The sequence below is a fragment of the Rhamphochromis longiceps genome, linkage group LG15 (genome assembly GCF_057381845.1).
Source record: "Rhamphochromis longiceps isolate RC_006_pf linkage group LG15, R_longiceps_female_GT1.1, whole genome shotgun sequence".
In the NCBI taxonomy this organism is placed as follows: Eukaryota; Metazoa; Chordata; class Actinopteri; order Cichliformes; family Cichlidae; genus Rhamphochromis; species Rhamphochromis longiceps.
In genome coordinates, this window is record NC_140571.1 from 28,337,372 (window position 1) to 28,362,688 (window position 25,317).

Sequence of the window (25,317 nt, forward strand, 5' to 3'; positions counted from 1 at the left end):
AATTTCTAGTGATGGTAACCGATAACTGGAGGAGAAGATGTCCTTTAAGTTTCTTTTCAGGGTGGGGACAAAGTGAGGCCAAGCTGTAAACTTTTGAGCCAAAGCTTGGCCTGTCTGTCGTCCCAATTCTGTTTATGCTTTTGCCACTGTACTCAGGTTTCCAGGTGGAGAGAAATCCACCTGTATTAAAACACTAAAACATTCACTTAGTATTTCTTTTTCTGAAAACATCCACTTACTATTTTTTCTCTAAAAACATCCATTCGCTTCATCTGCCTAGATTTTACTCTCTCTCTCTCGGTGCATACTTCACACAGTCAGGCAGTTGCCTTTTATGGGCATGCAGAGTTCCTGTCACACACACAGCTACTCACCACCAGCAGCTGCAAAGCTGTCTTCAAGTCTTTTCTCCACACTCTCAGTCACAATCCTCCATTAATATGAATGTATAAAACCAGTAATAATCGTAACCATAAATCAAATGTAACTGCCTATATTATTGAACTGAACCAAGAGTCACTTAAAAATCTTATAAATCCTGCTTCACACCACAAAACTGAAACAAATCACAGCTGTATTTATCACTCAATCTTACCCTGCCGACTGAAGTGCCGGTCTAAATCATGCACGATTTGTCTCTTCTATATCAAAACCCAGCCAAACATCAAACATTCACCCTAGTCATTCAAAACTTTATTTGTAATATTATAATCAGCAAAATCAGCGTTTTAATTACAGGCATGTATCATTGTCTGCAAATCATAATTATAAAACTCAATAACACGCTAAACAAGAAGCAAAAGTCCTCTGTGCGCTTCACAGCAGCCACCTCATTTGCATGTTCACACACCGTCTAAAAATAGCTCGCAGCGTTGCAGCGCGCTGACATCACACACAGCCTCGTCTCACACACAGCTCTATTATTTTATGTTACAAAGACGTCTTATATTTACAATTACTCTCAGGCCTGACAGCTTTAGCGCCTACACAATTTCGACAAATTTAAGTTAACGGTCCAACCGAAAAAGTCCAACTTTTTTGTGATCAATTAACCAGTATCTGTCCAACAGTCTCTGGCCTCATCTCTAAAGTCCCTAACTCAATTTAAAAGTGTCCAACACCCAAGGTCCAACCTTTGCTGCCCAAAAAAGCGCAGATACCGTTCCAAACGGTAAGGAGACTCTAACTCCTAGCTTATTCCAGGATGCCCTGTACCCCACAGTCAAGCCAAACTGAACTAACCCTGTTCGCCGACAGGTCAAGGTCGCGCGTCCACGGCCAGGAGGGAGCGTAACCTCCGGGCTATGTGCTTCTTAACAGTCCAACTGCCGTTCTTGAAAAATTTATAATACTTTGAAACAACAGTCAACACCCCAAAACAAGAGTATGACTGACGCACGTCCAACCTTAAAACCAATGGGGACTCTAACCCACAAAATGACCAATTCCTTATCAAACTAAATTCACTCAGCAGTCCAACTGCTTTAACTTCAATCAGCAGTCCAACTGCTTTAAATCTCTCAGCAGTCCAACTGCTTTAAATACTCAGTACTGTCACTTTCAAAGTTTCATTATCATTACTTCAGCTTCAGTTCTCATGAGATTTTTCATCAAAATCAAAACGGGCCTTCACCAGTAATTTCAGTGAGTAGACTTTAATTTTATCATGTCCAATTTGGCACACTTTGGAAATAGATTCAACAGGTAGTGCCTTACCTTTGTATAACCCGGCTTATGCCCACTCACGTCAGACCACTGGCTTGTGCCTGTCCGTTCGACAACCTCGGACCGTCCAAACCTCCAACTTCCACCCCAATACCACAGGACGAGCCCCCAAACTGTTACGGATTCAAATATTGGGGATGGATACAAGAGGAAAAACCACAATAACAACACTGGTCCGGCCGGGTTGAGTCAAACGATGATTTTAATGATCACACGCGTGGGAGATGGACACCGTACGCAGACAGCATCAGATCTCAAAAAAGCATTGATCAAACTCTTATAGCCTCTAGTGGCCCCCACCTAATCATAAAAGCCTACACATTCACATTCTTTCTCTCACACGGCGCCTAAGCTACGACCTTGGCTCCCTGTTTATCTGCTCCTGCTGAGATGGGGCAGAAAACTCCAGTATGTTCTGTTCTCTTCTAATCAGACAAATAAGGCGATGACTTTCTGCAAACAGTATTTCTTATAACTCAGCAGTATAATGCATCATAAAACAATATCATTCATTCACAATAAATCAGCAGTCTAATGTAATGCAAATCAGTTTAACAAATGCAATAGTTATCACCTTCTTCTAATTCAGGAGAATAATGCAAACTAAAACTACATAATAATTCACAATCTTTAATTAGGGGTATAACATGGCATAAAATAATATTATAATCCCACACTCTCCACCCTTTTCTGACTGAGAACCATGGCCTCAGATTTGGAGGTGCTGATCCTCATTCCTGCTGTTTCACACTCGGCTGCAAACTGTTCCAGTGCGAGCTTGAGGCCTTCACCCGATGAAGCCAACAGAACCACATCATCCGCGAAAAGCAGAGATGAGATTCTGAGACCACCGAAGTGAAAGCCCTCCGCCACTTGGCTGCACCTAGAAATCCTGTCCATAAAAATTATGAACAGAATTGGTGACAAAGGGCAGCCCTGGCGGAGCCCATCACCCACCGGGAACGAGTCCGATTTATTGCCGGCAATGCGAACCAAGCTGTTGCAACAGTTGTATAGGGATCGAATGGCCCGTAGCACTTCCCACAGGACACCCCGAGGGACACGGTTGAATGCCTTCTCCAAGTCCACAAAACAGATGTAGACTGGTTGGGCAAACACCCATGCACCCTCAAGTATCCTTGAGAGGATAAAGAGCTGGTCCAGTGTTCCGACCAGGTAGAGCACCGCTTTCCCTTCCTGAGATGCCTGACGGTTTGCCAGAATCTCTTCGAGGCAGTCCAAAAGTCTTATTCCATGGCCTCTCCAAACTCCTCCCACACCGGGTTTTTGCCACTGCCCGAGCCATATTCCGCTTGGCCTGTTGATACCTGTCAGCTGCCTCCGGAGTACCACAGGCTAACCAAGCCCGATAGGACTCCTTCTTCAGCCTGGTGGCTCCCTTCACCTTTGGTGTCCACCATTTGGTTTGCGAATTACCACCACAGCAGGCACCAACCACCTTGCGGCCACAGCTCAGTGCAGCAGCTTCGGCAATGGAGACGCTGAACATGGTCCATTCGGACTCAATGTCCCCAGTCTCCCTCGGAATGCTTTTGAAGCTCTGCCGGAGGTGTGCGTTGAAGATCTCACGGACTGGGGCCTCTGCTAGACGTTCCCAGCACACCCTCACAACGCGTTTTTACCTGATCCAACTCACCACCAGGTGATGATCAGTTGACAGCTCATCCCCTCTCTTTACCCGAGTGTCCAGAACATATGGTCGCAGGTCTGGTGATACGATTACAAAATCGATAATCGACCTGCGACCTAGAGCGTCCTGGTGCCACGTGTACTTATGGACACTCTTATGTTCGAACAAGGTGTTCGTTATTGCCAAACTGTGATTTGCATGGAAGTCCAATAACAAAACACCACTCGGGTTCAGATCGGGGAGGCTGTTCCTCCCAATCACGCCTTTTCAGGTCTCGCTGTCGTTACCCACGTGAGCATTGAAGTCTCCCAGCAGGACAACAGAGTCTCCAGGTGGAGCACATTCCAGCACCACACCCAGGGACTCTAAGAAGGCTGGGTACTCTGAACTGCCACTTGGCATATAAGCGCAGATGACAGTCAGGACTCGTTCCCCAACCCTCTCATCCACCGGGAAAAACACCAGCAGCAAGCCAAGATTATATTAGAATACCCACCCCAGCCCGCTGCCTCTCACCAGGGGAAAATCCAGACTGAGACAGAGTCCAGCCCCTCTCCAGGAGACTGGTTCCAGAGCCCAAGCCATGTGTAGAGGTGGGCCCGACTATATCTAGCCGGTACCTCTCAACCTCACACACTAACTCAGGCTCCTTCCCCACCAGAGAGGTGACATTCCATGTCCCAATTGCCAGTCTTGGCAGCTGGGGATCAGTCCGCCAGGGCCTCCGTTCCTGGCCGCCGCCTGGCACACAATGCACCCGACCCCTATAGCGCCTCCTGCGGGTGGTGGGCCTGCGGGAGGATGGCCCATGTCCCCTTTTCGGGCTGTGCCCGGCCAGGCCCCATGGACCAAGGCCCGGCTACCAGACGCTCGCCCTCGGGCACCCTCCCCAGGCCTGGCTCCATGGCGGGGCCCTGGTAACCCTATCCCAGGCAGGGTAAACTGTTCCCTTGATGTTTTCTTCATAAGGGTCTTCTGAATCGCTCTTTGTCTGGTCCCTCACCCAGGACCAATTTGCCATGGGAGACCCTACCAGGGGGCAAAAGCCCCCAGACAACATAGCCCCTGGGATCCCTGGGACACACAAACCCCTCCACCAGCGATTCTTTTAATTTTATTTCTTGTAATTTGGACTTCATTATGGACTCTTACAGGACATGCCCTGCAATCAGATAACAATAATGAAAAAGTTGGAATTGGAGAAAAACTGGATGCAGAGAGTCGTTTTACATCTAAAGAGCCATTTGGACCCGGGTTCCACGCAAAAGAAAACATTGGGAGCTGCAAATACTTTTTGACATCTAAAATGAAGATAACACTGTATATATTGTTTTTTACCTTTATGCTTTGTGTCAACAACTAAGGTGTGTTGCTTATGAAATCCATGAAGTGCTACAGAGAAAATTACATTTTATTTATGTAATTAACACGTTTTAAACTCTTAAAGAAATATAACAAAAGGAAAGACACCCAGCTGAACTAAAATGATCCATGTAGCAAACAAAAACTGTTGTGAGCCGCCACTCTACTCGCCTTTTGGATTTTGGAGCCTAACTTTTAAAAAACAACCGGAAAAAAGCACTATGCTGCTAAAAGATGAAAAATAGATATTTGCAAAATTCTGCCTAAATATGTATTTTACCTGGTTAATGTGTGTGGCGGGGCGTGGTCTGTAGCGCCACTGCAGGGGAGGCGGACGCACCTGAGCGGGACCCGCAATCATGCCTCGCCACCTTTACGTCTGTGCTATCTATGCTGTTGTGTTGGTGTGTGTCGGGCTGTGAGCTGCAAAGCTACAGCCGGCTGTATACGTACAGCAACCGTGTGTGAAAAGTGGTCAATAAAGAGATGCTGAAAAGCGTGTTCATACAAACATCGTCGGGTCTGCCATGATATGTTTACAATGGGACTTCTGCTCCTGAACCTCTGTGCACAGCGTCTGCAGATCGGGGCTGTACGAAGTCACTTTCATCTTTACGCAGGACTGTAAGCTGTCATCTGTGAGGCATGAGCCGTGTTTGTTTTTAACATAGTTCACGGTGGAGAATAGCTGCTGGCATAATGTGGATCCGAAGATCCATAATTGGCCTACCTGGGGTTGAAAGTCTCGATAAATGCACAGCGTTTCGGCTGGTACACCGGCTTCCGCGAGTGTGACGCTTATTTTGAGCGATAAAAAAATAATAGAATATAATTTTATTTTTATATTTCAATATCACAATAATCTTCCAATTTAGAACTACAAGTTAAAAAAGAACTAACATAAATAAAATACACTTCCGCTAAATCTAATTTACTTTCCCAAACCACGCGGAGCTGGACTAAAGAACCGCATGCAGCTCCGGACCTTTCCACTGTTAGACGTCCTGCAGTTTAATAGATGCATGAATAAGAAAATGCGTCCTAGGTGAAAAAGAGAATAAATCAATGTCTCACTCTCCTTTTGTGATTGGTTTATATGGTCGACGTTATATCTGAACTAATCTGATGAACGGCTGATATTCTGACTCTGAGGTTAGACATTTAGCTGCTGATTGGCTCCATCTAGTAGCCAAACAATAGAACTCCATCATCTGCTGTGAGCAAATATTTTTCTGCAGGTTTTGATGATATTTTACACTCTGCAGTTATGAGGGTGTGATGGCGTCCTCAGATAGACTCATCTGAAGTGGCCTCAGCATTTTTCCAGGATACTGCACACGACTCTTCAGTAGAAGTGTGAGCCGCAGCTGTTTTAAAAGATTACATGTGCATGTTTTCAGTGAAAGGTTTATGATTTCACAGCTGTACAACACGAATGTGATCTAAGTTTAAACAACCAGCAGTAAGTTTCACAACTGGTCTCACAGCTTTGAAGGAGTTAGCTGAAGCGTGGAGCTGATGACAATCTCCTTAAAGTAGTCAAAAGGGCAATGGTCCGGACTCAGAGCAGATGGCATCAAAGGCATCAAAGGCTGGAGGCGAGACACGAGTTAGTGCCATGACTGCTGTTCTGGCTAAGAGTAGGTCAGTTGACTCTGTGTGTTCTGAGTAGGAGGGAGAGTCTGAATCTGCAGCAGCTTCGGCGTTGGGGTTCACTGTTGATGAACTGAATACTGCAAACAATGACGATAGCTTTTATTAATGGATCTGCTGTTGAGATGGCCGAGATTGTTGAGATGGTCAACAGTGTGAAGTTCCTGGGTGTGCACATATCAGATGGCCTCTCCTGGAACCTGAACACCACCACAATCATGAAGAAAGCCTAATAACATCTTCACTTTCTTAGGAAACTGAAGACGGCCAGTCTCCCTCCTTCCATCCTCACATCATTTTACCAGGGAACCACTGAAAACGTTGTCTGCTGCCACATCACTATCTGGTGCGAGTATAACCGGTGTGTTTCTGCGTTGTCTAGGGATGGGTATCATTTAGGTTTTATCCGATACCGGTGCCAAACCGGTACTTTTGAAATGGTGCCGGTGCTTAAACGGTGCTCGAACCGTTCCTTAAAGAATGGAGAACACAAACTTTGTCCAAAAACCTCTCATGTTTAGCTGTTTTTTTGTAAAAAGATAACAATGTTAGCCTTTTCTGCAGCTATAGGTCATATATGGTATCACTCTTGGCTGGAAGCAGTGCTTAAACAATGGAAAAAAAAAAAAAAAAACTTTGTCCAAAAACCTCTCATGTTTAGCTGTTTTCCACTTTTTCTTTGGTCATTTTAACCTTTTTTGCCAGGCAAAAGTGCGCCGACGTTTTTGGAGATGTCTGTTACCCACCTGGTAGATAGCTAGCCGGGGGGTTCAATAGTCACTCAAGCCGGCGAGAGCAACAGACTCTCAGCTTCATTGTTTTCAGACCCCCGCTGTCTTTTGCTACTCAGGTTAAACATGATATATAAGTCACTCGGATAACTTAAAAATGTAATTGTTTGGCTTTTTTCAGTGTTTTATTTGTTCCAGAGCAAATCGGTTTGGCTGAGATCAAAGTTATTAGATTAAATAAAACTTTATTAATCCATCGGGTGGGTTCCTCTGGGATTTTCACACAGCTGAATAAATGTCAAACAGAAAACTGATTAAACAGAAGTGTGAGACGGTCAAGAATTTACGGCAGTGTCCTGTTATATTTTAGATAGCAAGGGGCAGACGGCTGAGTTTATTAAACTCCACCGACACAGCGGTGATGCAAATCTGAAGGCTAGACTGTCCCATTTCACAGCCTTGCACTTCCGGCCTTCTTGGTCTTCGAAGGACCCGGCCCACGTTACCACGAAGGCTGGGTCCTCCAAAGGATGCGGCCTATGTTTTGGGACACAGCTTGTATTTATAGGGTTGCACCAAAGAAGAAGAAAAACAATGAGGAGGGGCTCTAACTGATAATGAATATAACTACAGGCTTGAAGGTCCTAACAGTTAGGTATAAAGAACACATTTTGTGTAATCTATGACTGGGTTACACGGGAACTGCACCTTCACTGAAAAGAAGTAGTGAGGATAGCAGAGAGGAACATTGGAAGCCCTCTCCCACCCATCTCCAAACTCACATCATCTGACGTGTGAACTGCATAGTAAAGGACACTTTCCACTCGTCATATGCACTGTTCTCCCCCCTTCCATCTGACAGATGGTTCTGCAGTATCAAAACCGTAATGGCGAGACACTGCAAGAGTTTTCCCCCCAAGCAATCAGAGCCCTCATTTCACAACCACTAAAGGACTGACAAGCACAAAGACTTTTAAAAACATCTCATACACTCATACACCTTCCTCTACACCCCCCCCCCCCCCCCCCCCCCCATTTTTGCACATGTCGAGGAGCGTGTCAGGCTACATTTCACTGTGTGTTATACTTGTATAACTATGCATGTGACAAATAAAGAACCTTGAACCTTGAACCTTCATACTACTCACCAAAAGAGTCAAAAACACCAGAAACATCCACAAATCCACAACAAGCTGGGCCTGGGAACAATATGCTTATTTGCACACCTCCGTCACATAGTTACTGAACACATCTACATAACGCTATATTGCACATTTTCCATCTTGCACATGCCTTCGTCCTGTCTTGTCTACTATATCCCAACTCACAACTAAATTGCTAAATTGTATCTAAATCATATCTATCACTGTAGCTATGTTTATACATGTCCTCCTTGTTTATTGTGTGGGGTAAGTGATGATGGGAATTAGGGGTAACAATGAATAGTGGGATTCAATAAAATGTTGAGCATGGGGTAAGTATGTTATACTTCTTCCTACTCCATTTCAGACTTAATAATTGTCATTTCATGTCATTTATTTTATTGATTTTATTTTATTTTTTGTCTGAACACATACGTGTGTGTATTTACATATATATTCGTATTTGTAAATGCAAGTATGTGTACTTGTGTATATATTGTTTTTTTCTGTATATGTCTGAATTAAAGATACAATGATAATAATAGTAATAATAATAATAATAATAATAATAATAATAAACTGAACCTGTTATTCAATACCTACTGGACAATCCACTTCATATTGTCTCCGTCCTGTCTTTGTGTATTGTACATAGATATAGTTAGTTATAGTACCTTTTTTAGTGAGTTATTATTATTATTATTTTTTATATATATTTTTATTGAAATTTTTTATAGTGCAATACAAACAAATTTTGAACACCCTCACATTCACACACCCATCCATACATCAAACCTGCCTACATCACATTCAAATGTAGAAATGAGCATAGTTCTCACAGTAATACAAAAATACAATGGGTTAGGATAGACACGATTTTCCCTTCCTTCCCTTCTTCTTTTCCTTCTTTTTCATAAATGTCCTTCACCTCCACTCCCTAAAATATCCATATATGGCTTCCACATATTCACAAAGTCCCATTGTTTGCCCTTGCAATATATGCTAGTCTTTCCAGGCCTAGAGAGACTGCAATTTCCTTCTTCCAGGGAGCATCCATACTTTTCCAACATAGCGCAATGGCTCTTCTGGCTTGAAGTAGTCCATAGTCCAGTAATTTCGTTTTTTTTCCCGATTGCTTAAATTCCCTTGGATATATTCCAAGTACACAGAGTTTTCATTTTAAAGGGATTTTTACCTTAAACACTTCGGACAGATATTTTATAACATCTTTCCAAAATTCCTGGATTTTAGGACACCCCCATAGACAATGAAGAAGAGTTCCTTTTTCAACTAAACATTTAGTACAGATGTCCAGAATATCATTGGACATATGATGAAGCTTGACAGGTGTTATATAGGTTCTCATGAGCCATTTATATTGCAGTAGTTTAAAGCGTGTGTTTATTGTTTGTTTTGTGCTTTTAACATCTATGTCCTCTTGGATCTCCCTTCTCCAAGCATCCGGTTTATCTGCTGCTGAGTCTTTGAAGGAAAGCATCAGTAAATTATAATATATAGAGAGAAAACCTTTTCTTTTTTTATTCTTAATGCATGCCTCCTCTATTTTTGTTAATGGTGGAAGTTCAGCAATCCTTTGCAGTTTCGATGACAAATAGTTTTTCAATTGTAAATATTTAAAAAAGTGCTTTGGGGGTATTAAATATTTTTTTACATAACTGATCAAATGTGAGCAGCATGCCGTCTGCATATAGGTCTTTAAAATTTTGAATGCCTTTATTTTTCCATATTTTAAATCCTTCATTACTTTTACCAGGCGTGAACTTTTCATTTCCCCAAATAGGGGTAAATTGCGAAAGCGATGGAGGATCGCCCACATATTTATGAGCTGCATGCCAAATTATAATTGTATTTTTCAAGAAAGGGTTCCTTGTATTTTTTCTTAATGTCTTTGTCACGGCTGGGGTAGCAGTCGTGTTGTGGAATGAAAAGGACCCAAAATGCAGGCAGCTGACTGATGAAGAGTGTGACGTTTATTTACAAGTGGCAGTGGCAGAAACAGACAACGAAGCATGAGAAATACTAACAGAAACCTAAACTGGGAAAAACTAAAGAGCAAACTTGAAATCCTCAGCAAACGGGTTGAAAGGCAGAGAGAGACGCAGACCAACGAATAGGACACCAAGAAACGCAGACGAGCCAACAACGAGCACAGACCGACACCCACTGAATATACATACACAAGGTAATCGGGTAATCACACACAGGAGGGGAGAACAGCTGATCCTAATACACACGATGGCTGTGTCCCAATTCAGGCTCTGCACGCTTGAAGTACGCATTTTAAGTGCGGTTACGTCACCGCCACGCGACGACGGCTGTCCCAATTCGAAGTGTACTTCAGATGCATACTCCAAATGCGCCGTCAATTTCCCCAAATATCAAGCGTGGTCCGGTGCACGCTTCATGGTCCCATATATCCCACAATTCATAGCGCGGCGGTGGGTGTGGATAATTTTGCTGCAAAATAGGGCTTTGGAGTTGACGTCACGCCGCAGTGCATTGTGGGATCGCGGCGCCATGTCAGTAGGCCAGAAAGCAAAACAAGCGCACAGTGTTGGAGTGTTGGATTCGGGACTGCCAGAACCATGCTCAAAATCAGCGCAAAAGACAAAGGGCTGTATCGCGACTGATTGTGCCCAGACGCCAAGAGACGGTACTTTGAAAAAATTGCGTGCATTGGTAATGTGGACCCATATGAAATAAGGAAGTGGAGTGGAAACCCAGACGACCTACCGCCTTTGTCCTATCCCGATATCTTCGCATACCTTGTCTGTGGAGTCAGCGCATACACAGTGAACCAGTTTAAGAATTATAAATCCCTGGAGGCCCACATCCAATTCACGAACGGCTGGGTGCAAGATTTGTCCATCTTTAAGCCTCCACGCTGCGAGTACGTTGTCGTTAAGACAAAGGTAAGTCGCTTTGAACTTGATAACTTTCTAAACAACTTCCTTGTTACAGTTTTTGATTTGCACGTACAGCCAACCCATCTATATTAGCCTCTGTTAATTACAGGCCTTTTATTAATCCCTGCTGTGGATTTCTGGCAACCGCGCTTAAAGCAAGCACAAGACTTCTTTCGTAAAGTGTGCCTTCCTGAAGTTGTTGGGAAATACTTCTGGAAACAACGTGCTGCTCTAAATAGCCTGTAATGTTTCATGTTGTGCTTAAAGATTGATGACAGCTGTGTGGTGCGATGTAAATAGTTTGCATTTCATTTTTATGTGATTGCTGTGTACATGTGAATAGATCTATAATAAAGAAAAACAAACAAATATACTATTCTATTTTGTTTTATTAAAACAACTTCACACAAAGTACAACTATTTGCAATGTACTGTACATCAAAAAAAAACAGCTTTAAGAATACTCAACAGGAGCAAGTGTCATTTGGCCCTGGTTTGACAACAACACTGGGGCACATATTAACAAAAACACAGCAAACCTTAACGATCTTATCAAGAAGTGTGGTGTCTTCAGCCTCACATGATAAGAGTAATCGGATTGGCATTGTAGTGTGTAACATTTTGAACTTGTTGTGCAAACTACCTATTACTCGAACCATAGCTGAAGCTGTATCCTTTGTCTGGCCTACTGTCATGGCGGCGGGGGGCGTGGCCCGCCTCCTCTGACATCACGCTCCAAAGCCCTATACGGCAGAAGGGAGCGGCCGAAGAGTTTTTTTTTTTTCCCCCAAACTTTATTGAAATTATAAAGCGAACAGTCAGTCATTCCAGTTCAGTTTGTACAGTAGACATACAAGGCAAATAAGAGTAACAATATACAGTACAATGAAATAAGAAGGATAAATAAATAAAGGATAAAAAAGAAAAAAAGGGGGGGGAATGTGACAGACTTCATAACAACTTTGTACTTGACAGTTGTGACAGCTCATTCGTTGAACATTTCTGAATGAATTTCAATCAATGATAAACCTTTAAGAGAGTTTAAGTAATATTCAATTTCAATCAAAAACAAATTAAATGATGGGGTTGAGTTTTGAAATTTACATTTATGTATATGGAATTTCCCTAATAAGATGGAGCGGCCGAAGAGTGAACTGTCAAAAGTACTGAATATGACGTCACTTATTTATGTGCGAATGTTTAATAATTAAAGTCAGTCATATATCCACAAACACAACAAGCTGAAAGTCAGTGATATATGCATATGTGTGTATACATATATGTGTGTGTGTATGTATATATATATATATATATATATATATATATATATATATATATATATATATATATATATATATATCTCATAATAATCTGACAATGCTATAATATTGGCCATGTTATATTTACATTACCACAGTGAGATGACTTTAGTCTCATGAACAACATTAACTAATTGTTATTTACTAACTAATCTTAAATAACTGTTCAGCACAGAAATGAAGCCCAACAATCATGTTTTCCAGTCCTGTGGTCTCAGCCTCAGATACTCAACTAATCAAAGTGATGTCATGACAAAAATGAATGACCAACAAAACATTTTTCTCCTTCATTTCTGTCAAACAAAGCTGTATGTAACGTGTCTCGCATTAGTATCATGGTTGCTAGGCAACCTGAACAGCGCGACGAAGCGTGTACTGTCCCATTTCACAAGCCTCTCACTTCCGTACTTCTCGTACTTATAGTACGCACCGTACGTAGTACGCATAGTGCACGTACTTCAAGCGTGCAGTCTCTTAATTGGGACACAGCCGATGACTGGAGAACACAAGCTGAACACAATGAAAACAGACACAGACCTTCAGAATAGAACAGGAAATCCAGAACACGGGCCTTCAAAGTAAAACAGGAAACACACAGACTGATTTACAACACAAACACGGGGACATGAACAGAGCACCGAGGACAGACACAGGTAGGGCTGATAAAACACTAAACTTCAGGTTCAACCCTAAACTAATACAAAATCAGAATAAACACAAGGCACAAAATGAACTTCAAGGAAACACAAAACGCTGGGTCAAAATGACCCAGGATCATGACAGTCTTAGTGTCTGAAGAATATAGAAAAGTGTGTAAAGGAAGATCTGGAACAGATTTTTGCTCAATGTCAACTCAGGCTGTAGGTGTTGTTGGGCAGAAGTAATGGGTGGCTGATGTTAGTTGGGCAGCCATATAATACCATCTGAGGTTGGGGACTTGGAGACCTCCTCTTTCATAAGGCAAGTAAAGTAGTTGTAAGCGGAGCCTTGCCTTCCAAATAAATTGGTTAAATAGTTTGTTTAAACTCTCACAATATGAAGTTGGTAGAGGCAACGGAAGTGTTTGGAAGTAATATAAAAATTTGGGTAAAATTGTCATTTTTAGATAGATACAGGCAGGTTTTTCCAACGGTTTAGCATTTCCGTGACCTCTTCTACAAGGGGATCGTAATTTATTGAGGTTATGTCCTTGAGGCTTGGGGTGATCCTAATGCCTAAATATTTAAAGTTGTAGTTGTTTTAAATGGGGTGGCCACCACAGGGCTTCTTCTTTCTTCTTCATTAAGAAACATTAATTCTGATTTAGAATTGTTAATTTTGTATCCTGAAAATTCTCCAAATATTTTTATTAATGTTACTAAATTAGGGATACTATCTTTCAGATTAGTCAAAAAATAATAATAATATCACCTGCAAATAAAGAAATTAGATGGTCTCTTCCTCCAATTCTTATCCCTGATATTCCTGCATTTGCTTTCACAGCTATGGCCAGAGGTTCTATTGCTAACACAAAGAGAATTGGTGACAGGGGGCAGCCCTGCCTGGTTGATTGCTGTAAATTAAAGGGTTTTGATACGTTATTATTAGTTAAAACTTGTGCTGCTGGATGTGTATACAACGGATGTGTCTCGTTTTAACAAAACCTTGTTGATCGTCTGTTATCAAATTAGGCACATATTTATCTAGTCTCCTAGAGAATGCTTTACACAAAATCTTTGTATCACATCCCATAAGACTAATTCCCCTATAAAAGGAGCATTCAGTCAGAGGCTTATTTGGCTTCAATAAAAGGGTTATTGTAGCTAATCTCAGTGAGTCTGGGAGTATTCCGGACTTATATGACTCCTCATACATGTTAAGAAGTGGCTGTATTAATTTATTTTTAAATGTTTTATAGAATTCCATTGGAAGTCCACCAGGACCAGGCATTTTACCGCTATTCAGGTCGTCTATGGCTTCTGACAGGTCTTTTATTGCTAAAGGACTATCAAGGGCTGTTTTATCCTCTTCTGAAATCCTCTTTGAAATTTTAACTGATCAAGAAATGTTTGTGTTTCTCTGTTTCCTGTATATTCAGATTTGTATAAAGATTGATAAAACTCTCTGAAATTTTTGTTTATTTCTAAAGGGTCTGTTGTTATAATACCCGATTTGGACTTTATGTGGGTGATGGCTTTTTCTGCTTGCATCTTTTTTATCCTCCAGGCCAATAATTTTCCTGCCTTCTCTCCTTAGTTATAAAATAATTGTTTGGTCCACATTAAACTTTTTGCCACTTTCTCTGTTGTTAATTTATCATACCTGGCTCTTAGAATAGTCAGATTGTTTAGTTTAGTGGGATCATTTATGTATGTATGTATGTATATATATGTATATATTGTACTATTCTTAGTTAGCGTATTGTCTGTCTTGTCTTAATGTTGGTTTAAAATGGAGCACTGTAACAAAAAATAATTTCCCCCAGGGATCAATAAAGTATTCTGATTCTGATTCTGATTCTGATTGCTCTGGTAAAATTCTGTTTCATTAGATTTAATTTGCCTTGATTTTAATTCTTGGTTATATTTGTTAGAGTGAATTGTTAAATGTTGTCATTTTTATGCTTGCCATCTCTACAAAAGGAATTCCACTGTCCCCCTCCCCAGATTCTTGAGGTTCTGGGTGGGGGGCAGTAGTGTTTTATTGCAGATACATCCTATCTGGAAGATCTGTTTCTTGTGATGTTGCTCCTGCTTTTATGACCCTTTGGTCAGCAGGAGGTCACACACACACATTCTTACACACACACACGCACACACACATTCTCACATAACACACACACCACATATACATACAATGCCTTGTCTTAGAACCATGTGGGCATTGCATTGCTGTGATGTGTTTTGTGTGAACTGTTTCTCAATAAAAGGCAGCAATCGGAGGCTGGATTTGGAGTCATTTTTGTGGTGGACACAAACAAGGCCTCCCTTGCGAGTAATCGATCGATCGCTGATTGTCTTGTTTTCTTTCATGATGAATAAGTCTCTAAAACCAGCGGGGCTTGTGGAAACACAGACCCAACAATATTGCTTAATCTTGTTGCTACTGTAGCTTATAATTTCCCCTCTTATGTAAGCTTTAAATGCTTCCCACCTAATACTAGCTGTGGTTTCATCTTTATTTATTTGAAAATATTGATCAATGCAAGTTTCTATAAATTTGACAAATGATGGGTCCTTTAACAAAAATGTTTGCATCCTTTGGGTGAAGTTGATCAAGGTGCAATCTAATTGATAGACATACTGCTGCGTGATCACTAATCACAATGCTGTTATACCAACAGTTCTCAACACATAGTAGTAACTCTGTAGAGATAAGAAAGCAGTCTATCCGCGAATGACTTCGATACGAACTAGAATAACATGAAAATTCTCTGTTATTTGGATTCCTTGTCCTCCAGACCTCATTTATTCTCAAATCTTTCATATAGTTAAAAAGTATTTTTCTAGTCTGGTTATGAGTAGTGTCAGTTTGAGACGACCTATCCAGGATAGGGTCCAGGGTGCAACTGAAGTCCCCTCCTACGATATAAAGGCCCTCCAAGGTTGATATTGTGAGAAAAAGATTTTCATAGAAGGATGGGTTATCCTCGTTGGGGCCATAGATATTTATCAGGTTTATTTCTAACATGGAGATACGGCCCTGCACAATTACATATCTCCCATTTGGATCTGTAATCACCCTCGTAGATGAAATGGGATTGGCTTATGTATAAGAGTAATGACTCCTCTGGCATGTCTAGTAAAAGAAGAGTAATATACCTGACCCTGCAATCCTTTGGTTAATAAATGTATCTCTGATGCAGTAAGATGAGATTCTTGTACGAAAATAATTCTAGAGTTAAAATGTTTTAGTTGGTTTAATACTTGTTTCAGTTTAACTAACTTCCGTATCCCCCTAACGTTCCAGGTCGTAATGTTAACGTTCAAATGTTTTCTTTAGTTGTCCTCTCCATAAAATATTGTCAGACTGTTTACTTAAATAAACAAAGTAAAGGAAAAATTGAAGAAGCAGGTTTGCACATACATTCACACACTCACACATACCAGATAAAGAACTTGTAAACAATTTCTGATTGAACATTTGCATTTCCTTGTTGGAAGGAAATGCAAATGTTCAATCATTAGAAGCACCAGTTCCCCCCTCCCTTGAACAAATTATTTGGAGGGCGTTAATCCACATCACTGAGGAGTAACTAGTCAACGCGACCTCTCCAAAACCCCATAAATCAGACAGTGTACACTAACCATATAATGATAGTGATTTTTCCCCATAATAAAGTAAAGTTTACCCTTGGTAGGACAAAACAAAACAAAACAAAAAAAGACTTAGAGCTGTTAATATATAACCCAAAAACAATTGCGATTAAACTTAGAACGAATATTTATGTTAACATAAGTTCCACATAAATTCGAGCTCAAAATTGTATCTGTCTCTTATCAGTGACTCAATTACTGGTCGGTTATGTTGAAGCAGAGGCAGTCTTATGGAGTGTGTTAATGGTTAACCTATTATTTAACAGACTCACTGGTGATGAGCATCCTCTGCTGTTTCCTTCGGCAGATTCTTGTAGAATTTTTCAGCTTCTTGAGGTGTTGAGAAGAGGTGGATCTTTCCACCGTACAGGATCCTGAGTCTGCATGGGTTGTGCTGGAATCCCAGCCACTTAGGTAGCATGATGTTAATAAAGTCGAAGAGTGATTGTTGCCCCTCTGCTCCCTCTTTTATGCCGAAGAAACTGCATTTCAGTACGCTGTATACTGTGTATGTTGTTGTACTGACAATAAAGACCTCGAATCCTGAATCTTTATAATACTGGTGGTATAATACTGGTGACAGTGCAGAAAACACACATTCATCTGATTTTCTTTTAAGGCCCCACAGAGTTGAGATGTACAGGGTGGGCCATTTATATGGATACACCGTAATAACATGGGAATGGTTGGTGATATTAAAGTCCTGTTTGTGGCACATTAGTATACAGTAATATCCGCCGAAGGGATGTTCGACTAATGCTACTCTCCAGTGACATGCGGCGAGTGCTACGCTGTGGGCTCTTGCTGAATGAAGCTAGGTCAACCACTGATGTTTCTTCATTAGTGACAGTTTTCTTGCGTCCACATTTTGGCAAATCCAACACTGAACCAGTTTCACGAAACTTAGCAAGCAGTTTGCTGACTGTAGCATGGGAGATGGGTGGTCTCGTAGGGTGTCTTACATTGAAATCTGCTGCAATGACCCGGTTACCGCGTTCACCAGATATCAACACAATTTCGATCTGCTCCTCACGTGTTAACCTCTTCGACATGTCAATGGCTGTGAACAAAGAGAAACTTGTAAATAACTCATGAAAGAATAAAGTTACGTCGAAACCAAGCACACCATTGTTTTTCTTGTGGCATTACCAATACGTTCGATGTGTCACATGGCCCTCTTCCTATTGAAAAAACAAAAGTTGTAGCCAAGATGGCCGACTTCTAAATGGCCACCATGGTCACCACCCATCTTGAGGAGTTTGCCCCCTCACATATACTAATGTGCCACAAACAGGACTTTAATATCACCAACCATTCCCATGTTATTACGGTGTATCCATATAAATGGCCCACCCTGTACTTTTGTATATTGCATTATAGTTGAGCTGTGTAAGTCAGGCTTCCACATGATTCCTCTGATATTATCTGTCAACGTTGGTGAGTTTGGACAGTTAGTGAGGAGTACTGTCACTGTGCTTGTTTTTATTACTAAATCATTTAAAATTAATCAATCTATAGCTCTAGTTTTCATGTTTTGATATTATTTGCTTGTCATCCTGTGAAACAATTGATCGTTCAAATACCAGCTATAGCTGGTCCAGAACCAGCAGAACCAGCCCTCAGTGAGTTTGTTTCTGGGATGAATTTCTGATCCAGCACTGATTCTAGCAAAGTTTCCCGCCACAAGGTCAATCTACCCACAGACTTACTGCACGATGAGGCTAACAGATGCCTGTGTTAGGCCGAGACGCTCTGTGGAGGACAAATCTACTTTCTTACTGATGTCTTTTCAATGCTGAGCATATTAGCCTGTACAAAGGGAATAAATGGGCTAAACTCCACTAGAAGCACCAAATCTGTGCCATCTAACTGGCTAGCTGGAGGCAGGGCGACTTATACTATTGTATATTCAGTAAAAAGGACTAGATGTTACAGTCCCTGTTAGTGCATTGCTTTAAATGGGGAGACTCTTGAGGAATGGCTGTTATGAGGAAAGGCAGCCCAGAACCTTCACCAGTAGGCTGAAAATAAAACATTTCATTTAGTTTAAAGGTTTATGTGCAAGACAAAAACTGAAAACACTGAAAGTCACAAATGTAATGTGCATAAAACGAGAATTCAAACGTGGTGATAGCGCCAGGTGCAGATGTGTGTCACAATAACTCTGATTATCAGGGCTGAACGGGACAGGCGAAAAAACCCCCAAAAAAAACAAAAACAAGAAAAAAGAGAATAACACTGAATGTATTTAAGCATTTACAGAGCTTGTGCAAACTGCTGGATTAACCAGTACAAAAACATGAACGTTACTAATGCTGTTACTTTAGGGCAGCTGGGGTGTAAACTAGGGGTGGGTTTTGATTATCGATTTATCAATTAAAATCAATTCTGGCTTGGATAACGTGATATCAATTCATTAAAATCCTGAATCGATTTTTAAACATAAATGTATTTTGCCTAAAACGCCAGGATCTCAGGTTAAACCTCACAAAATTTCTACAACCACCAAACAGCAAAAACAGTAAATGAGAGCAGGTACATGGATTCTGCACAAAGACATAAACACAAAACGCGGACCCAACGCTAAAAATCTGTTTTTTGCATTATTCGCTTATTTATTAGCAGTGTTGGGTAAGTTCCTTTAAATGATTAACTTAGTTACATTACTAGTTACTTCTATCAAAAGTAACTCAGTTACTTCAAGTTACTTGTTACTTTCAGAGTAACTAGTTACTAGGGAAAGTAACTTTGGTTTTACTCAGAATTCTCTTGTTAATGTGTTGCTTCCGTAACTGGATACCCAACAAGATTACCAGTCCTCTAGCTTGTTACTCGCCACAAGTGCACTGTGCCACCTACCAATAGAAAGGAAAAAATAATGTGCATATTTCCACGAGAGAAATCCCATGCCTGGACCGCCGTTGACTGTGCCAGACCCGCCCCTACGCAGTTACCAGCTGTCAGCTAAGTAAAAAGAAGATCCTGGTGTTATTTGTCTCTCTAAAACAGTTCATAACTTCCCTTCAGCTCATTCATGTCACCCAAAAGGTAAACCTATTTCTCTATCACCTGTTCAGCTCTGATGATTCAGTAAGGACATCTCCTGGTCTCCTGGGGTTTGGAATATGGGGCCTCCCTGCTGCTGCGGAGTCGGAGTGGTCTGTTTCTCCCCACCCCAGGGAAAAGGGTAACACCACCTGGGTCTGGGTGCAGCTTCCCCCTCCAGGGGCAAGGGTACCTAGACCCGGGGCTTAGAGTACGCTTGGGGAGTGTGATCGTGTGTACAGCGTCTCTTTATGTCTGTCTCCACGTTGGGTGAGTGCTGAGTAATTGCATATGAGAGCATGAGGGTGGGAATGGATGTTTGTATCTGTGTGTGCCTGTTTGTCTTTGTCCATATGTCAGGTCGGGTATCAGACGCCACCTCTCTGGGGACATCTCGGGCCCTCCAAGGTTTGGAGGCCTATCTCCCCCCACCACTTCCCCTGCCAGTGGCGGACTTCCTCAGACATCGGTGCGTTGGTGGTTCTTTGTGTCCAGGGATGGGCGTCCAGGTACACACCGGCTCACTCCTTGGTGGCTGCTTGTTGGGGCTCACTCGGGCCACTTCGGGGGTGGGGTGCCCTCGGCCTCTCGGCCTGGGGCTTGGTCACTCTGGCACCGCTGGCTGCCGGTGGAGCTGACGGGCACGTCACTGCAACCCCCCTTGGCTTCTGCTGCTGAGTGAGTCCTCATCTGGGACTCTCCTCAGCTCTTTCTGGGACAGTGGCGCGGCTGCCCCTCTGTTGGTCTTCCTTGGTCTCTTGTGTTCTGGGGGCCTCTGGATGTCTGGAGTTTTGATCTCCTCCATATCTGCTTCATGCCCTGGAGGACGGGGCTGTGCCCCCCCCCCCCCCACCCTCTAGCAGATCATTACATGAAGGAACCTTTTAAAAACAAGCGCGTTCATGCTCACAGGTGTACACACGGGTGCTCACACACACAAACTACACCCTTTTTGGCTCCTACCTCAAAGCACACTGTGCGCTGTCGATCTTGCATGCTGCAGAATGTTTAATATTTAGTATTTACTTTTTTCTTTCTCAACAGGTGATCCAGGTGATTGATATATGTATTTTTTTTGTCTGCTTATTTTGTTGTTTTTTGCCCTTTATCCCCGTCCCTCTTCTCTGCTGTTTTTCTTTCCCTCTTTCTTTCTCCCTTTTCTTTTCCTCATTCAAGTCTGTCCCATATCTAACAAGTGAAAATGAAAAATAAAATAAACAATAAAAGGTGAATCAAATAGATATTACGGCAAGGCTGGGATGGTCCATTTGGTATAGTAAATCCGTTGGGCATCTTTCTTCCCCTTTAGACAATAATTCTGATGGCAAAAGAACCAAACGGGACAGGCAAAAAAAAAACAAAACAAAAAAACAACAACAACTTTGCTCTGCTTGTCTTCGTTTTTGACTGCACAATATTTTTAAGGTCATCTGATATAAAAACCGAGACCAGGAAAACCGCCTTCATGTTTTTCCTGTGTTTTATCCTCAGTTACTTTGCAACAAAGGCATCTGCTGTGATGCTTACACCTTTGATAAAGTCTCACAAGTATCAGCTTTCTTTTTATCTATAAAAATATAGATATGTACTGATAAGTACAGAATTATAATATTTCTGACTGTCTGAGGCAAAATTTCCCCTATTCAAATCGAATCAAATCGATTCAGGACCTTGTGAATCGGAATCGAATCAATTCTAGAAATCAGTGACGATACCCAGCCCTAGTGTAAACCTTACACACTGGGTGTGTAATAAATGTCTGTACAGGCTTCTTTTACAGTATTGATGACAACCACCATCATCATCGCGGAGGGATGACGCAAAGTAATTGATGATGGTTGTCATCAATTACTTTACGTCATTCTATCATACTTAAAAAAAACAACACAAATTTAACATCAAATTATGGCGTGCACAGTGTTTATCAGCATGATAATTCTGGGTGAGTAATGTGAGAGGAGCAGTCTGAGCGCTAACGTTAGCTGGCTGCACGACTCTGAGCTTCTTCAGTATGAAATCGAGCCTGCATCCATCAACCAATGAGCAGAGTCGTTGTGACCGACAGGGATGCTGCAGGAAGAGAACTGTGTGCATGACACCAACACATAATACTGTGTACATGTAAAGAATGTACGCGCTTTTTCTTCTATATTTAGTTTTAATGCAGAACAGACGTCATACAAACACATTTGTAGACACACACGCACACATTTATAGAAAGACAGGTGATGTGTTTCTATTTACATCTGATCAAATAAATAAGGAGTAAATGACATCGTCACATTACTGTTGACAGTGGACTGAGGAGCAGGATATGCAGGTGGGAAGTCACATGTTGAAATCTGCCATGTGCCTCTGAACAAAGTGCTAGCAGCAGAGTCCAACACATGACTTATTAGGAAAATATTGACTTACATAAAATATGATGAAATACAACAAGGCACAAAAACTGAAATTCCTTTAAATATCAATTATTGAATAAACTACTAATGACTTTTACAGTTGAATATTTATGATTGTTAACAGGAAAAAGAGAACTTGGCCAAACAAAAAAAAAAATCATTTGTACTTCACTTATTTACAGTTTAGTAATTACTGGACAGTTAATAAATCCATCACCTGTGTTTATTTATTTTTTCTAATGAGGCAGGTTTGGGGCTCTGTGCACTGCTCTGGCTGTCGTGAACAATTACTCGTGGTTATGTCTTTAAAGTTCTAGTCACTGGAAGGAACAGTCTGACTTTAACATGGTGACCACAATCAATCAGTGTGACTGGAAGCTGATGATCAATAACTGACACTGTGTGCAGGTATCAGGTGCGTTCATGTTGGCTTCACTGAACCGTCTTCTAGTCTCAACAGTCTGAATCTATAGCAGGCGGATCCGGGAGAGGAAGTCCTGATCGTGACGAGGCCTCTCACCCCAGCCCTCAGTCACGACCAGCTTGGTCAGCTCCTCACTCTACTAGTTACCAACTCACAAAGTGCAGATCACACAAACTCTGAGGGGCTTTTCCTCTTCTTTTGGAGCCAACACATCCCCCTACAGACAGTCTAAACGCAGCCAGTCACAGAGAGTTCAATATAAAGTACCGCTCCTTTAAAGGACGGTTTGGTCTTTGTGGTTGTGTGTCACGCAGGGATTAAAGCTGCCTTCATATCAAGCAGACATTAACACAAAGAACAATCTGACCTCACCGAACGGTGGCGTTACCAACACCCCGCTGCTCCGGGTGGTCCAAATACCCCAACCAAGCTCTGGTGATTCAGAGGTGACTGTTCAAAGACTCATTATCACCAAGGAATGGGTGGTCTCTGATAAAATCACCATCAAACAAGTGAAATATGAAGGCTGTAATTTCTGCAACAAGACCTCTGAAAACAAAGAGGTGAATCTGGTGCTGACAATGTAGACCTCCATATTTTTAAAATCCAAAAATCCATATTCTGAAATTTAAAATCAGTGATCGAGTGCTGCAGTAATTCCAAACGACTGCATCAGTCTGACCTCTGAGTCACAGGAGTTGGGGCTTCAGGGAGGTCAGGTGAAGAGGTGAAATGCTTGGCACACAGCACACACTCAACCTGGTCGCTTTTTACACCGGGAATGAATGTGAGTTTAGTGGTTAGTCCTCTCACAGTGGAGCTTTAAAGTTTAAGTTTAAGTGGCTGCAGTTTGGAGCTTTAAGCGATCCCTTAGTGTAGTCCTGATTCCACCTGGACAGAAAATGATGTAATAACCCTGTGTAAAACATGGCATCCTGCACAGAAAGGTGCTCCCATCAAGATTTCCAATAAGATATTTACATTTCTCAGATAGCAGAAAGAATTCTAACTGCAGACTTTATATACACATATGATAACTTCTTTGTTTTAATATTTCACCCCCCTGAACATTTGTGCCATTACCACATGCTAGAACAGCTTTTCCTTTCATGCTCACATAAATTAAATAATTATGTCATCATTAAAACTTGAGCAGCTTGTCATTGTTACATCTTTGGTTAGAAACTGAGAGTCGTAACATGTAGAGGAGAGCTCGGACAACTCTCTCTTCAGCTCAGGCTCTGAAACCTTTCCCTCAGGTTCTTCACGATGCTCTGCTGACCTTCCGCCTTTGGTCCTGAGGTTGATCTCGTTTTCTGGGAAACATCTTGATCAGCAGACAATGCTGTGGACTTGTTCTGCTCGGTTTTGGCCTTCAGTTCCTCCCTCTGTTGGTATTCGTCAGACTCCTGGTAGGCCCGGCACCGGTCGATGACAGCCATGATGGAGATCTTCTCTCTGCTGGTGGGTGAACGGATCTGGACGTAACTTTCATCTGTTTTGTCTCTGGCTGTTTCTTCTGGCTCTGGAAACTTCTCCATGACAATGATCTTGTGTTCGGGGTCGTTTGTTAGGGGGGCCTCAGCTGCAATGTAGTAACCGTCGTTTGCCACCTGGTCCTGGAGCTTTTGCAACTCACTCATCTGAGATTCACTCAGCCGAGGATCCAGGGAATTGGCTCTGAGGAGCCGTCTGCTGCGTTCCTCTTGGCTGGCGTTTCTGTGAGGCCTTTGTGAAGAAACCCTTCTGGGAGCTTCATCAGCGAGGAAGCAGCCTGAGGAGCAGCTGGAGTGCCTCCTCAGACTGCTGTCGAACTGCTCCGGGATGGATCGACTTCGACTGACTGCGCTCTTCTGGGAGCAGCTGTTGGCGGAGTACTTGGAACGGAGTTCCTGGACATCGGGCCAGTTGAAGCCTTCGAGGGGAGGAGGTGGACTGAGGGGGCTGCGAGAGTGAGGCCGGCCCGAGGAGACGCCCCTGGAGTTTCCCGCTGAGCTGGAGGTGAAGCCGAGGGTTAAAGACCTCACGTGGTTTACGGGACTCAGCGGCAAAGAAGTTGCCTGCTTATGAGAAACCAGCGGCAGAGTCAGGCTGGATTTACCTGCCAGAAAAAAACAAAACAAACGAAACATATTTAAATCACTCTTAAATTTGATCGTTACAGTGTTCCGATAACTGACAGAAATGATTAACAAAAGCCGTAATAATCCATAAACATATGTTTGGCTTCTACATAAATCAAACAATGGTACCACATGCAGCTGTGATATTTTACTTCAGCTTCAGGAAAGATGGGCTCATCACTTTAGGCTGTTCAGATTATAATCTGCCCCTAAGCAGCGCATTTTACCATCTTTACCTGAAGGTGGCAGTACAGTGTTATAACTACATGTGGTACCATTGTTTTTTTGTTTTTCTTTTCATGCAGCGGGTGCAGACTAAGCATGTGTGGGCAGGTTGGACTGATCGGTTGCTCAACAGGAAATGGTTTATTTAAAGAAGCAGAGTTTGCTGAAGGCAGGGCAGGCTCAGGCTGAGCAGGACTGAATATATACCCAGTTTTGCAAACACACAGAACAAACATTTACAACAATTAATCTCTTAACATCCAGCAGGTCATCGAGCCCGTGCAGGACTCAGA

General features: G+C 42.1%; 1 protein-coding gene and 1 long non-coding RNA gene across 6 annotated transcripts in view; one reads left to right on the forward strand and one right to left on the reverse strand.

Moving 5' to 3' along the window:
* LOC146652857 (uncharacterized) overlaps positions 1-25,317 on the forward strand; it is a 134,484-nt gene that overhangs the window by 37,725 nt on the left and 71,442 nt on the right. The window lies entirely within an intron of this gene.
* LOC146652858 (pleckstrin homology domain-containing family G member 3-like) overlaps positions 21,989-25,317 on the reverse strand; it is a 38,203-nt gene continuing 34,874 nt past the window's right edge. For all 5 annotated transcript variants that reach the window (XM_085381217.1, XM_085381216.1, XM_085381218.1 and 2 more), the window contains one exon: positions 21,989-24,777. In XM_085381217.1, coding sequence (XP_085237343.1) covers positions 23,906-24,777 — 872 coding nt within the window. In that variant the 3' untranslated portion in view covers positions 21,989-23,905. The remainder of the gene's footprint in view (positions 24,778-25,317) is intronic.